The sequence below is a fragment of the Lactuca virosa genome, chromosome 5 (assembly GCF_052849685.1).
Source record: "Lactuca virosa cultivar CGN04683 chromosome 5, Lactuca_virosa_CGN04683_v6, whole genome shotgun sequence".
Taxonomy (NCBI): Eukaryota; Viridiplantae; Streptophyta; class Magnoliopsida; order Asterales; family Asteraceae; genus Lactuca; species Lactuca virosa.
Window position 1 is genome coordinate 261,926,797 of NC_136430.1, and position 13,898 is coordinate 261,940,694.

The 13,898-nt window shown below is 34.6% G+C and overlaps 1 protein-coding gene across 1 annotated transcript; it reads right to left on the reverse strand.

Moving 5' to 3' along the window:
• Positions 1-2,849: 2,849 nt before the first annotated feature.
• Positions 2,850-4,895, reverse strand: LOC145117077 (protein LOL2-like). The gene is made up of 6 exons (XM_079053382.1): positions 4,737-4,895; positions 4,375-4,492; positions 3,785-3,895; positions 3,592-3,704; positions 3,416-3,493; positions 2,850-3,241 (listed from the first exon to the last, which is right to left on the reverse strand). Exons 2-6 carry the CDS (start codon positions 4,484-4,486, stop codon positions 3,116-3,118), a joined length of 540 nt encoding a protein of 179 aa, XP_078909508.1. The 5' UTR covers positions 4,487-4,492; positions 4,737-4,895; the 3' UTR covers positions 2,850-3,115.
• Positions 4,896-13,898: the final 9,003 nt, after the last annotated feature.

The following is a 13,898-nucleotide window of genomic DNA, read 5'->3' on the forward strand; positions in this document are numbered from 1 at the left end:
CACTGTAGTCTTACATCACGCCTGATCTCCAATGACCTACCGTTTTCTGATTCCAATCATGTTGCGGTCTACCCACAATCTTGTGAACTGTCCCACCCTGACCTAATCATCTGAAAGAATCCGTCAATGCCACGGGTCATCCTGCAGTCTTACAACACTTCTCACACTACTTGACCGCTAGTGAATGCTACGGCTACCCCCACAGTCTTACAACACTTCCCACATTATCTGACTGCTTGTGAATGCTACGGCTACCCCTGCAGTCTTACAATAATGTCCATACTATCTGACCGCTTGTGAATGTTACAGCTACCCCCGCAGTCTTACAACACTTTCCATATTATCTGACCGCTTTTGAATGCTACGGCTACCCCCACAGTCTTACAACAATGTCCATACTATTTGACCGCTTGTGAATGCTACGGCTACCCCCACAGTCTTAAAACACTTTCCATACTGTCTAACCGCTTATGAATGCTACGGCTACCCCCGCAGTCTTACAACACTTTACATACTGGTTCAAACACGCACTCGACCTAACACTCAACTGAACTTGAGTCCTATCTGGAGCTCTAACATGGTCCCCGAAACCTGCTATCCGATGCCAAGGAAAAATGTGAACCAAATGTTGGAACGTCTTCCGAACTCCCAACTCACACAATCCTCAACCTAGACGGCCACTCGACCGGCTTCCTCCCTGATGGGAATGCGAACTCATCCTAGATTCACTCCTACTTCTTCTCTTGAGTACCTGATCGATTCTCCCCCACTTAGATTTGACTAAGTCTTCACAGCACTAGAGAATTGAAGGATTCCCAATCCTTCTTACTCCCTAATAGTCCGTTGTCGACAACTTGTGCTTATCCATGCTAGCGATCAATTACCAGTCAAACCCTAAGATCGTCCATCCTCTGAAATCTTGAAGAGTACCCTTGAAATCTGGTCTAGTCTGATACCTCAATCTACCCCCATGTTGGCGATCGGAGGCCTTAATCTTTACCCTGGCTGACGAATCCTCGTTCCCACTTCCATTCTCGCAACCCATGCGAAAATACAATTCTCTTCAACATGTAGCAGCCTAAACCCCTGGAACGACAAACTCCCTTGTGTACTTTCCCGCACGTGTTGCACTGACTCCGACCCTGCTGGCCTTTCACCCGATGATCAGAAGTATTGGGTCTCTTCCCGGGACCCTCTACTATATGCACCTGGCACGACCCTCTCTTCTCAAAGTGCTCCAAATCGATCTCATATCCTCGGACTTTGGAAGTCATATCCTCCAGGGTCTGACACCCTGTCACGCTCACTAGCTCACTTGCCAATAGCTGAGCTACAACATCTGGAACATCCTCTGCCCCTAAACCGGGTCACAAACTCCTCCCCGAAGCTTCTCAGATTCTCCAAGACTCTCACCGATTCGAGTATGGATCTTGTGCTTTCAGTAGTACGGGCCCAATACTTCCTTCCACACCTATCCATACTTTCCTCAGCAATCCTCCCGAATCCTCCAAGTCACTTCGTCAAACTGATGCACCCAAGTCTCACTAAACCTCACTACTAACCCACTGAATCATATCCTAGGCTTTCTTAGGTTCCCGAACCCACCCAGTCCTCAGCTGCTGAAAGATTCCCAGTAATGTCAACTAGCTACCTCATAAATATAGTCACATGCAACAGAGATCAGATAATCCTTCGAGTAAAAGACTCAATCCTAGAATGGTTGGACTCAGACGAGAGCTGCGCAATAGGGCCAAGTCCATTACTCTGAGATTATCCAGCATGTGCCACATGTGACTTAGCATATTCACTTAGTAGCTAACTCACATTGCTAAGAGCCCAAAAAAGCACAAAGCAAGCAACATTCGGACAACGGAAAAAACTAACCAACCTACTCCAATCAAACCATTCTATTCAACTATCTGAACCATACTAACAGGCAATTCCAAGAGCTCAAACAATCAGGCATAACCTAAACAGGCCATCCTATCACTGATTGATCAGTACTAGTATGCAGATCTACAAGCTCATATAGTAGGCATACAAGACATCCTTCCTAGATCCTTAGCCCTAATCTAGCAAGGAATCATACAAGAGATGATGGGTACATTTCATGTGATTTGAAGCACCTAAATCGATGTCCCATTAATCCTTAAAAAAAGGCAACCGGCGAATGTGAATTTTTGTATCCTAAAAATTGAGCATACTCCTCCGCATATATAGTAACAGTCTTAGAACCAAAACCAAAAGTAAAAACGGAGGCATGAATTTCGGGTGTAATATAAAAACCAGAAACATGAATTTTTTGACCATTTATAGTCATTTTCAAATCACTCCCAAGATTAGGTCGGAACTCCACACAGTATCAGCAAAAGAAACAATGTATTTACAGGGTGCCCAAATCAAAAAACTCAGAATGACACTCACATTATGCCCTAATTAGAAAACTCAAAAGCGACACAATACCAAAAACTTAATGAATAATACTCGTTGAACAATGTCGATGAACAGACATTGTGAATAATGCCAGTGAACAATATCTCAAAAAATACCATGCTTAACGCAAAACATATTCCAATCCCTAAACCTGGGCTTTGATACCATGTAAACTAAAAAGAGATTGAAGGTGAAAATACTAGATTGATCGTTCATCTTTAAAAAGGGAACATATATGACTCCATATAAAGGTAAGAGCCCTAATTATAGAAAACCCTACAGACTCATAGGCTAACTAGGCCAAAACTAATACATACAATATTTACATTCTAACACAGATAATCTATGAAGCATTGTCTACACCACAATTACAACATTTTAGTGAAAAATGCTAGTAAAAATTGAAAATACTCAAAAACAACAAAAACCACATATTCCATAATTTTCAAGCAATTCCAAACCAACAACCATATAACAAGCACAATTGTGGGGCCAAATGACCACAAATTAATAAACATGTGCCCTATGTCCCCTTCCTAACCAAAACACCACATCAAATCTCAATTTTTTTAAATAATCTAAGATACAATAAAGTCAAAATAATGACCATTTTCCTTTTTTCTATTTCTATACACATTACTACATCCTTAAAACCAACCATTTTCATTCATGGATCCATTATTCACTTTATCGCCTTCTTCTTATCCGTGGTTACCCCAACAACAACATTACTTACCAATTTTCCACTCTCATCAACAGACATCGGATTTTCAACTACTACAGTTTGGTTATGAGAGTGAGGTGTTGCCTACACAAAAGAAATAGCAACGTACTTTCATTTACTATAATATCCATGATCAGAAAATTGGAAAATAAACACATCTAATTAAAAAAGGATAAATGAACATATATTTATATATGAAAGTAAATTGTTATATCTTTCTTTTAACCCTAATAAAGGAAAAAAGAGCTTGAAACTCACTGTTGAAACAGGTGGCATTGATCCTGATGTTGTAGTTCCATTAGGTCTCATTGGAACAGGAACCCTTCCATTGCTCATCTGTATTTAAAAAAAAAATTTGTTTATAAAATATAAAAGTTAAATATAAGAGTAATTCACAAAATAATAGAAGATAGGTTTTGTTTTGTTGAACTGACATTGACATTTGTAATGTAGTGACAAACTGCACATTTAACAGATGGAGCACCAAATGGATACATTAACATTGTTCTACAATTTCCACAATTTACTTGAGCAAGCTGATTAGAAACTGCAAAAAAAAAATTAAGTGAATAAAGAAAGGTTTGGAAGACTTTTTTTTTATTATTTAAATATTATTTATAATTATACCTGGTGCAAGATTAACAGTATGACAACAGGAACATCTCACACTTGTAGCACCACGTGTGTACATTAGCAATGTTCGACAACCTCCACATATAAGTTGATCCATTTCCATCCCTGAAAAGGTTTTATTTAAAACCAGTTTGAGTTTTTACAGAAGAAGAAGAAGAAGAAGATACTCGAAATCACCAAAACTGTAACAAACAAAGGCGAAACCACAAAAAGAAAAACTTCTGGTGTTGATTTAAAGCTTATAGCACAAATCTTATAAATAAATTTATATGATTAAAATAACCCAACAATCTTAACGTTTATCATTCAAAATCCGTGTTCATTTCGTGTGTCTTATGATATACAAGTTCTTCTTCTACGTTTCTATCCCCTTCTATAGTTGTTTACGCGTCCTTTGACTGATGTAGCAGACATTGACTTTTTACAGAAACAACTTGTTGATTACGTTTAATTGTTGAATTAGTCATGTAATATTAGAAAAAAAAAAAAAAAAAAACCAAAAAGTAACAGTTTTAATATGTCGTAATTTGTAAATATTGATTCGATCATGTCTCAAATAACTTCAATTATTCGATAAATCTTACCAGGAGGAGGAACCGAGGTAACGGCATTACACAAGGCACAGCACACATTAGAAGCTCCTCTAGGGTAAAGCAAAATGCTTCTACAACCACTGCATACGATTTGACTCTGCATATTTGTCTGAAATTCAACGAGTACAAAATTAGGCTGAGTTTTTGCCTAAAAATAGAAACTGGAAATCAACTTTTTTCATCTTCATGAATCATGAATTCATCCATGGATTCTTTGTTCATACTGATTAACTAAAATTCTCAAAATCCGACACAAGCAAGCGCTCCGATTGCAGTAATTGAATCAAATTTAGTAATAGTTCATTACTCTCGAAATTATTGATGAGATGAAATTGGATAAAAGTGAAAATTACCTGGTTAGATGAGGAGATCTAAAGGAGAACGATTTGATGGACTACTTTGACTTTCTGTGTAGAGAATTTACTGGCCATGGAAGAGCATCGATCATCGCGATGGAAAGGGAGCAAGAGAGGGATTTGTGTTTGTGGACAAAAAGAGCATTTTATAATAATCAAATTAAGATATTTTTAGGTTTAATTTTCTTAAATACTAGATAGCTTTTGTCGGTAAAATTAAAATTTATTTTCTTCTTCTTTGAAAAAGAAGTTTATTTGATTTTTGTAGTCATGAAATTTATTCAAACTTCTTTAAATGTTATGCTTGAAAATCTATAATAATCATCTCGAAAAATAGTTAGCAGGATAATTATCTATTTGTCTTCTTTATATTTATGTAAAAACGATTTATATATAATTAACCAACAAATTTGTTGAAAGTATTCAAAATATTACCATTATGACTGTTAATTTTAGGTTACAACTTACTAGGCGTATATAAGACAATAGTTGTAATACCCATTTATTACATTGGTTAATATATATATATATATATATATATATATATATATATATATATATATATATATATATATATATATATATATATATAGGTTTTAATATTTAAAAACTTTGAATTTATAAGAAAAATAAGAAAAATAATGAATTATTATAATATAAATATTTTTTATCTTTTAAATTTAAACAAATAATTTAAATAAATAAAAGAAACTAATAAACTTTCAATTTAAGAATTTTAAAATTAAAAGGTAACGTTCATTAATGAAATTGATATCCATTTATTACTATATTTATTGCAATTATTATATTAAAATATTATGTAGAATTTAATAAAATAGAAAAACTTATAAAATGACATGTGGAAAAAAAATTAATTCAAAATAACCATAAAATAACATTTGACAAATTGAATGAAAGTGTGACAAATGATAAAAAAAAACATTCATTTGTTAGAGAATATTTACATGACAACTTAAAATGAGAAAATAACTTCAGAGGTTAATTATCATTTGTAACTAATATTCAATTTTGATGATTAAGTAACTTTGTAATATATATCTTCTAAATTTTGATGTTGCTTTTAAATTTATTTTTATTGTATTTTTTATACTAAAACTCTTTTTATCTCAAAATTACTACAATTATAAAATACATGAATACTACATATCCTGACAAATAATAGATGATACACATCGCCACAAAACATGTTATTAGATGTATTCATCGTCATAAACATATAGAATGAAAGAAAAAATAGTATAAAATAAGCAAACAGATAAATGATTATTTTCTGTTATTTAGTAATTCATAATCAACAATAGTTGGTTTATCAAAATAAAAAAAAATTCATTGTTCGTTATAAATGGCATTGAACACTTCTAACAAGTACGATGGTTAATCTTACTCTAACAAATAAAAATCTATTTTGCCACTTGTTGGCTTCTCATGAAGTATGACACTTGTCATTTTCTGATTTTCTTAAATTATTTAATACCCACTTGTAATTTTTGTATTTTTTTTCATTTTTATTCAAATGCTATCTAATAAATGACACATCATAATAATAAATATTATTAATATATTACTTAAGTGTATAAAAACCTATGTTTATAAATTCCTATATTTATGGTGTATCTTACTCAATCTTAAAGATTTTCTTATTTTTCATTTTTATTTTTCAACTAAGGAAAAATAAAGGGGAAATGACGCAAATACCCTACAAAGTTTTTTGGGTTGGTCGATCCGGTCCTTAAAGTTTTGTCGGACTTTATGGGGGTATAAACTAAGATACAATCTGCTCCTTTAGTATCTCTCAACATGTAATAGCCGGTTCAGTAACCATTTAGACAAAAAAAAAACTCACATTGTATCCCAATAAAGCCAAAAAAAAAATTTAGAGATCAAATGCTTATGCCACAAGGTCGAAGTGATTTGGGAGATGAAGAAACCTGATAATGAAATTAACGATAACAAAAATTTTATACTTGTTCATATGTTCGTTGGAGAGCAAAAAGGGAGAGATGATAGGCTTAACTTCCATCGCCATTAACAAAAATTTCGTTATACTTGTTCATATGTTCGGTGGACAGCAAAAGAGGAGAGATGTAGAGAAGAAGCTTCGAGAGACCGGTGAATAGATACTTGATCCCCAAACTTATTTTTTTAACTTCATAGGGGCACAATATGATTATCTTTTTTTTTTTGGCATTTAGACGATATTCTTTCACCTTAAATTAATGTTTATTAACATTGTTTTTTTTTTGTTATCCTTAATATCATTATTAGAAATAAAATCATAAAATAGTTTAAGAAGAAAAACTGATATATTTTATGACTACTTTTTTTAATTCAATTGTTAGATCATATTTTTTTAATATATATTTAGTATTTTCTAACTGAGTTACGTAAATATCAATTCAAAATAACTAATTAAAATATTATTTTGCTCATGGATTAAATATAACTTCACAATGGATGTGTTATTATTATTATTGTGATATTTAAAAATATCAAAAAATAATTAGTTGTAATTATTATTATAATAAAATTATATATAAGCTCATGAATTAAACAGAAGTTCAAAAAAGATGAACAATGTTATTATTCATATATAATAGAGGGTATATGTATTTCAATTTAAAAATCATATTTTGACGCAGTTTGTGTAATGGAATGAGACTATGTGTTATAGCATTGTATAATCGTGTTATAAAAGCAGATATAAATTTTAGAAGTAATATAGGAAAACCGTACATTAATTTCAATAATGTTTTTAACGTGTATGGATAAAATGATTCATTTTATATTTCAAAAAAGACAATTTCTATTGGCCGTATATTTTGTGATGACAATAAATAAGAGTCAAGTACAATCATTACCGAATGTGGTTTTTTAGACAATCAATGTTTACTCATGGACAATTATTGCATTGTCCAAGGTTAAAAGCAAAGACACATTAAAATAGTAATTTTAGACAATAACGATAAACTTACAAATAGAACATTTAATGTTGTATTTAAAAAAATTATTTGAAAACTTGTCATTCAACGCATTTATTTAGAATATGCCATTACTTATTATTATTATTATTATTATATATTGAATTATTTACTTATTTATCATATTGTTTGTATTTATTTCTAAATTTTACTTTAAAAAATATGTAATATTTACACCTTAATATTTAATTTTTGTTTATCAACTTGTATAGTACATAAGTCTCACACCTAGTTATGTATAAAAAAAAAGTTGTCTAAATGTAAACAAAACATATAGATAACTACTATGTTAAGTCATTTTCTCATTTTAATTTGTCACGTAGTTGCCATGTATACACAAAGTAAGTTGTAACTTAAGATAGTCGGTTACAATGATAGCATAATACTTTTAAAAAGTTCGTTGGTCAATGAAATATATAAAATGCTTAAATATAAGCAAAGCAAATAGATAATTACTCTCCAAAATCATTTCCCAAATTATTCAAACTTAACTACTCCGTATTTGGTTCTTTCATAGGTTATTTCTTTGTTCGCTTTGAATTTTTGAAACTAAATTGTTTATGTTTAATCATGACTTTAGAATTTCCTTGTCTTTTATTTTATTTTCCTTTTTATGTTAAATCTTGATTTTAGAATTTCCTTATAACTATTCTATTTTACTCCTCAAAATATTGAAATGTCCTTGCCAAGACATTGTTGAAGGCCACGTGGTTTGAATTTTGAAAGGTTGCAAAGTCTTCTTTACTTGTCCCACATAGATAATAGAAAAAAGAATATCTAAAATGGTTTATATGGAATTTTATCTCTTTACCACGTATGTCAAAATGATGGGGTGAAATTAGGATGTCGTGCATATATGTACATGTAACATGGATAGTTGTGGACATGAGACACGGTGTTTTTAAGTCGTTTGTAGTAGGTGGTGCACTCGCCACTTCACAAGTTCTTGTCAAAAATTAACTATGGTAAATTATACCACGAAGGTATGTGTTGTCAAAGATGTCATTAGAGTTTTGAGTTTTCTAGTCTACAACTCAATCATGGCACCTCCTGGTTGGGCTACCTTCACTACCTTGATTTTGAGTGAAAAAACGTCCAAAAAAACTGCATTATATATATATATATATATATATATATATATATATATATATATATATATATATATATAGTTACAAGGACTATTTATGTAAATAGGTTAAAGACTTCTACATAGACCATTTATATAAATAAGACATAGTTGTTGTCTAGGGACCATTTATGTAAATAGGTCAAAGATTTAGTTAAACACTATTTATGTCAAGCACACAAAGTTGCTATTGTTTTTTTGGATCGGAAAATAATTATTTTATTGTTTTTTTGGAACAGAAAATAATTATTTTTTTCTTTTCTGCGAGTGATTGAACCCCTGACCACCTAGTTAGTTGTTCGTTTTGAACCTACATGTTAGCCAAGTGGGCTAGCTCCAACTTATACAAAATTGCTATTAAGGTGTCATTTTCCTAAATAAACAAAAGCATCTACCTTTGGTTTCAAAATCCAATACTAAAAAACTGACAGGAAAAAATTGCACAAATATATCAAACTCATGGATTTCTAAACTTCAAAAATCGAAAGTAACGTTTTTCTTTTAGGTTTGGCTAAAACCTCATCGAGTCGTACCATGCTCCTTAGTAAATAGTAAATACACTCTCCAAGGTAGTAACTAAAAAATAATAAATACACTATCTAAGGTAGTAATTAAAGTTCCTATTTTTTTTTTTTATGTTTCCTGGCACTTCCCTTTGTTTATGTTTCCTCGCCTTGTCTTGTTTAAAATATGTTTGCAAGATCCATAAGGGTCCTATGCAACCAACTCCTCTTGATTTGCAGATCTAAGTTTAAGATCGCACATACATGCATGTTGGCAACATCGACACATATCCTCAAGATTTACAGATTTGCTACGTGTCAGTGAGGTACGAAGGCAAGCGTTGTTTTCGGTAGAAGAAATGGTTTCTGAAAAGAGAAGTTGGTTTCTGGTGGTGGCTAAAAATATATAAGAGTTGGCTGTCTTTAGTGTTCTAAAAATGCAAAAGAGAGATTTCAAGTAATAGAGCATCTCCAATCTACCCCAAATATCATGTTTTCCCATTTTTTCCCCATTATTCTCTAAAACCACCCCATTTATTCCCCCATTTTTTTGAGATATGACAAATATTAACCCAAATATGGAATAACATTATTCATTTCTCTAAAAATGGGGATGATGTTTCACTTGTCAATTTTAGTCTATTTTTGTAACGTCCCAAATATACCAATAAAACTTTTCATTTTTAAACCATCAAATCCATACAAACATTTTTCCAAAACCAATCATAGTAAAATGTATCTCTCAAACATCATATTAAAACAATAATAATCAGTGCGGAAAAAGCCATCAGCGGATGTAGTGCAGTCAAGTCGGGTCCTTCCCTTTGGAACTGGAAGTACCAGAAAATATTTAAACCACAAAACCGTAAGCACAACTTAGCGAGTTCCCCAAAATATCACATATCATACATAATATAACGAATGCTATAGGCCAAATTATAGTCTTACAGTCACTTCCTGCCATGGGCCAGATCATGGTATTTCCTTGCAATGTTGAGGGCCAAATACCGCTCTTACAAACAAGTTTAAGGGGCCACATCCTGGTCTTCCATGCAAGTATCACGAGGACAGTTAGCATCCTACATACAAATGCCAGCGGATAGATCCCAGTCGTACATACAATTGCCAGGGTCCAGAGCCTGGTATTTCATAAATTTGCAAAGGGCTAGACCCTGTCTTTCATACATATGCCAAGAGCCACACCTTAGTCTTCCATGCAAGCATCATAAAGACAACTAGCATCCTACATAGTATAGTGAGAAAACTCACCTCACAGACGTAGTCAACAGCTAACAGCTCTCATAGCCAATGAACGAGTGATATACACCTCCTAATAAACCACACAAGGTAAACTCTTAGTTCACCTTCTAACACTAGCCAATCGACCAAAAGTCAACCAAGTCAAAAGTTAATTGTCAAAGTCAACAGTCAAAATCATCATCAGCTGACCTCCACGTCGTGGCCAATGCATGGCCATGTCATGGCTAACAAACTCAATCCCGATCTAACAGCTCAGTCACAAATAATTTGATCCCCACGTCGTGGCATACATAACTCCGCATCGTGGCTCACTCTAGACAAAACAGTCGATGATTCCCTCATTGCCACATCGTGGCACCCTTAATGTCATGTCGTGGCTACTGGTTGAGAACAACTTAATAGATTGAGTCCTTAATCCATTAAGCCTTCAACTCCAACTTTCTAGAAAGCTTTTAGGGACTTTAAAGGCTCATCAAAATCTAAACTTTATGGACATGAATGTCCAATGCATGTCTCTCTCTCATCTAGATTAAAAGTTGTAGAAATAGGGTCGAAACCTTCATGTATGAACTCAAGGCTACACAAATCCTCAGGTCTAGAACGTCTAACCATCTAGGGACCTCAATGAACAATACAGTTGCAAACTTTATTAATTCAATCCACTTAAAACATCATGAACATGAAGAATAATCATTTAAACCTATATCTAGAAGAGGCTAACCAACAAGATCAAAAAAATAAGACTCACAAAGGTCCAAAAGTTGCTCAAATGAAATCTCTAAGCTTGCCACGAGGTTCTCTACACCACACGAATCATCTTCTTCCTTCCAAATGCACCAAATCACCAAAAGTAAACTCAAATATAGAGGAGAGGGTATTAGGATTTTCTTCTAGGTTCTTGGAGGTGATGGAGGCTAAAAATGATGCCCTAATACTGAGTTTAGAGGCTTAAATATGGAGGAAACCCTAAAATTATGGGCTTGGACCGAAACAATCTCCGCGTCGTAGCCCTTCTCTCGCCACGTCGTGGGACTCATCAGGAGGACACGATCATTTAAGCCATGTCACATCGTGGCATAGAGTTTTTCCCCAAAACTACATTTTTTGATTCCGTTAAGTATTTAGTTAAACCATTCTGAGAAACGGGTGTTACAACTCTTCCACACTTAAATTAGATTTCATCCTCGAAATCCGTCCTTATGACTTACTCTACAACACAATTTGACACCGTCTAAACTACCAGAATCCAAATACACCACTAAAAATCACCTCCATAGACAACCACCTTCCAATACCGCTACCAAACCAAACACTTGGTAGAAATCAAGTGTCCTGATGAAAGAACCGAACATCAACACGCCACTCTTAACCAACAAAGTGAAGGACTAACTACTTCGCCCGAAATTTGAAACTCTATGGTATGGCCAACTTCTAGACAAATAGAACCACTCAAACCGCCTCGATGGTGACCACAATCCACAATCTGAGCCGACCAAAACCTCGATGGCCATGCATCGTCTTACTTATAAATGGGAAAACATACTCCAGACCATCTGCCGATGTTGGAAACCTTGTACTCGAATTTAATAGTGGCTCCAAGCATGACCCCAACAATTGGAGCTACACCAATATATACATCAAATCCTGTTGACCGAAGAATTCGCAATTTCAATCTGTCTGAGATCTTCCTGGTCCCATGTTGTCCTAATAATAAACTGGAATACAGAATCCTCAGCCGACTGCTGAAGCTGACAACCTCACACACGGTTACACAATGAGACTCCAACCAAGAGTCTAACCGACAAAGTCTATCCTAGCCTATCTGTCAATATGGCTCCCACATCCCACTAGTCCAAACAAAGTATGACTGACCAACCAACATCGAACAACAACAAGCATGTTTTACCCTAAGTGAATGTCACAGGCCAAATCGTAGTCTTACATCACACCCGGCCCAACTCAGCCAACGGTCTAACTCAACTATATGAATGTTGTGGCCCTATCACAGTCTAACAACCACTCCTTCAACTGCCTATATCAACGTAGTGAATGCTAAGGGCCAGACCGTAGTCTTACAACACTCCCACAACAGCCTATCTCAACCTAGTGAATGCTACGGGCCAAACCGTAGTCTTACAACACTTCCGTGATTGCCATGCCCCCACCCCATGGTCTTGCCAACAATCCATAAGAATACCCCACCAAAATCAACACGAGCCAAATCTCTAGCCTGCTAGACCCTATCAGGCGTTCGGGTTGTGCTTCGAATCCCACAGCCTTAATGAGACAAGAATAGGCAAAGAGGCCCTCACACAACGCTCGACCTGAACCTAGTCAAGAACCCAAAATACGCCGCTTCCAATACTCCATGTCTTCGAACAAGATGACTTTGACTCCTTAACATCTGCTTCCCTGATTACGACTGAATGCTGAACATTTTTCCTTGTGTAAGATTCAATTCATACAACAACCAGAAGTATTTATCCTCTTGTCATTGGGTATGAAATTCTGGGAGGAACTGCACTTGGAAATATTTCCTTTAATCCCAAGAGATTCTCCCCCACTTGGATTCAGCTATACTCTGAAAACTTTATAAGCGTTCAAATTTCCAAGCCAACCCAAAACTTCACCACTTGGTTCTTAACATCCATGTCTGAAATTGCTGGGCATAAGAGAACCCAATGCCACCCTTGATCAATGTTGCTGCAACATCCGCACTTCACTATTCAAGACCAGCACCAACCCGAGCTTTCAAGAACAAAGATTCCATGACAAGAATACCAAGGGTACACACGCCCCAAAAACAAGATATGCATCACACAAAACTTAACGAAAGATTGACGCATCCATAGCACCTTCAACTGATACAACTCAAAACCCTTGAACAACTTCAACTAATGACAATGACCGAATTAACCAACTATTGAAAATGGGTAGATAACCAATCCAATGATCCAGTTACTACTAACCAAAGCCCATGCGAAAGTATACCTATCAATCCTTGAAGCTAGTTGATAGATCAACAACCGCTCTTGCCCTACTATAGATAGCGGTAAGTACAACGAGCTAACTAATCCTTCAACTGACATTCAAACTAAGCAGCTCAAGCGCCTCTTAACCTAATCTTCAGTGTTCCAGAAAGGGACAACTGGCCATAACAAGATCTTCTCCTAACAACTTTCGATATGATGATAATACACACATCCCTGAAGGCATGAACCTGACAGAAACTATCTCTACACTCGCGATCTGACCAATCCTTCATTATTTC

Bases quoted from the DNA above. Each gene is read 5' to 3' on its own strand.
- LOC145117077 (XM_079053382.1), bottom strand. From the start codon at position 4,486: ATGCAGAGTCAAATCGTATGCAGTGGTTGTAGAAGCATTTTGCTTTAC. The intron at 3,896-4,374 runs GTAAGATTTATC...AAACCTTTTCAG, and splicing joins TACCTCGGTTCCTCCTCCTG to GGATGGAAATGGATCAACTT. The intron at 3,705-3,784 runs GTATAATTATAA...TTTTTTTTGCAG, and splicing joins TACTGTTAATCTTGCACCAG to TTTCTAATCAGCTTGCTCAA.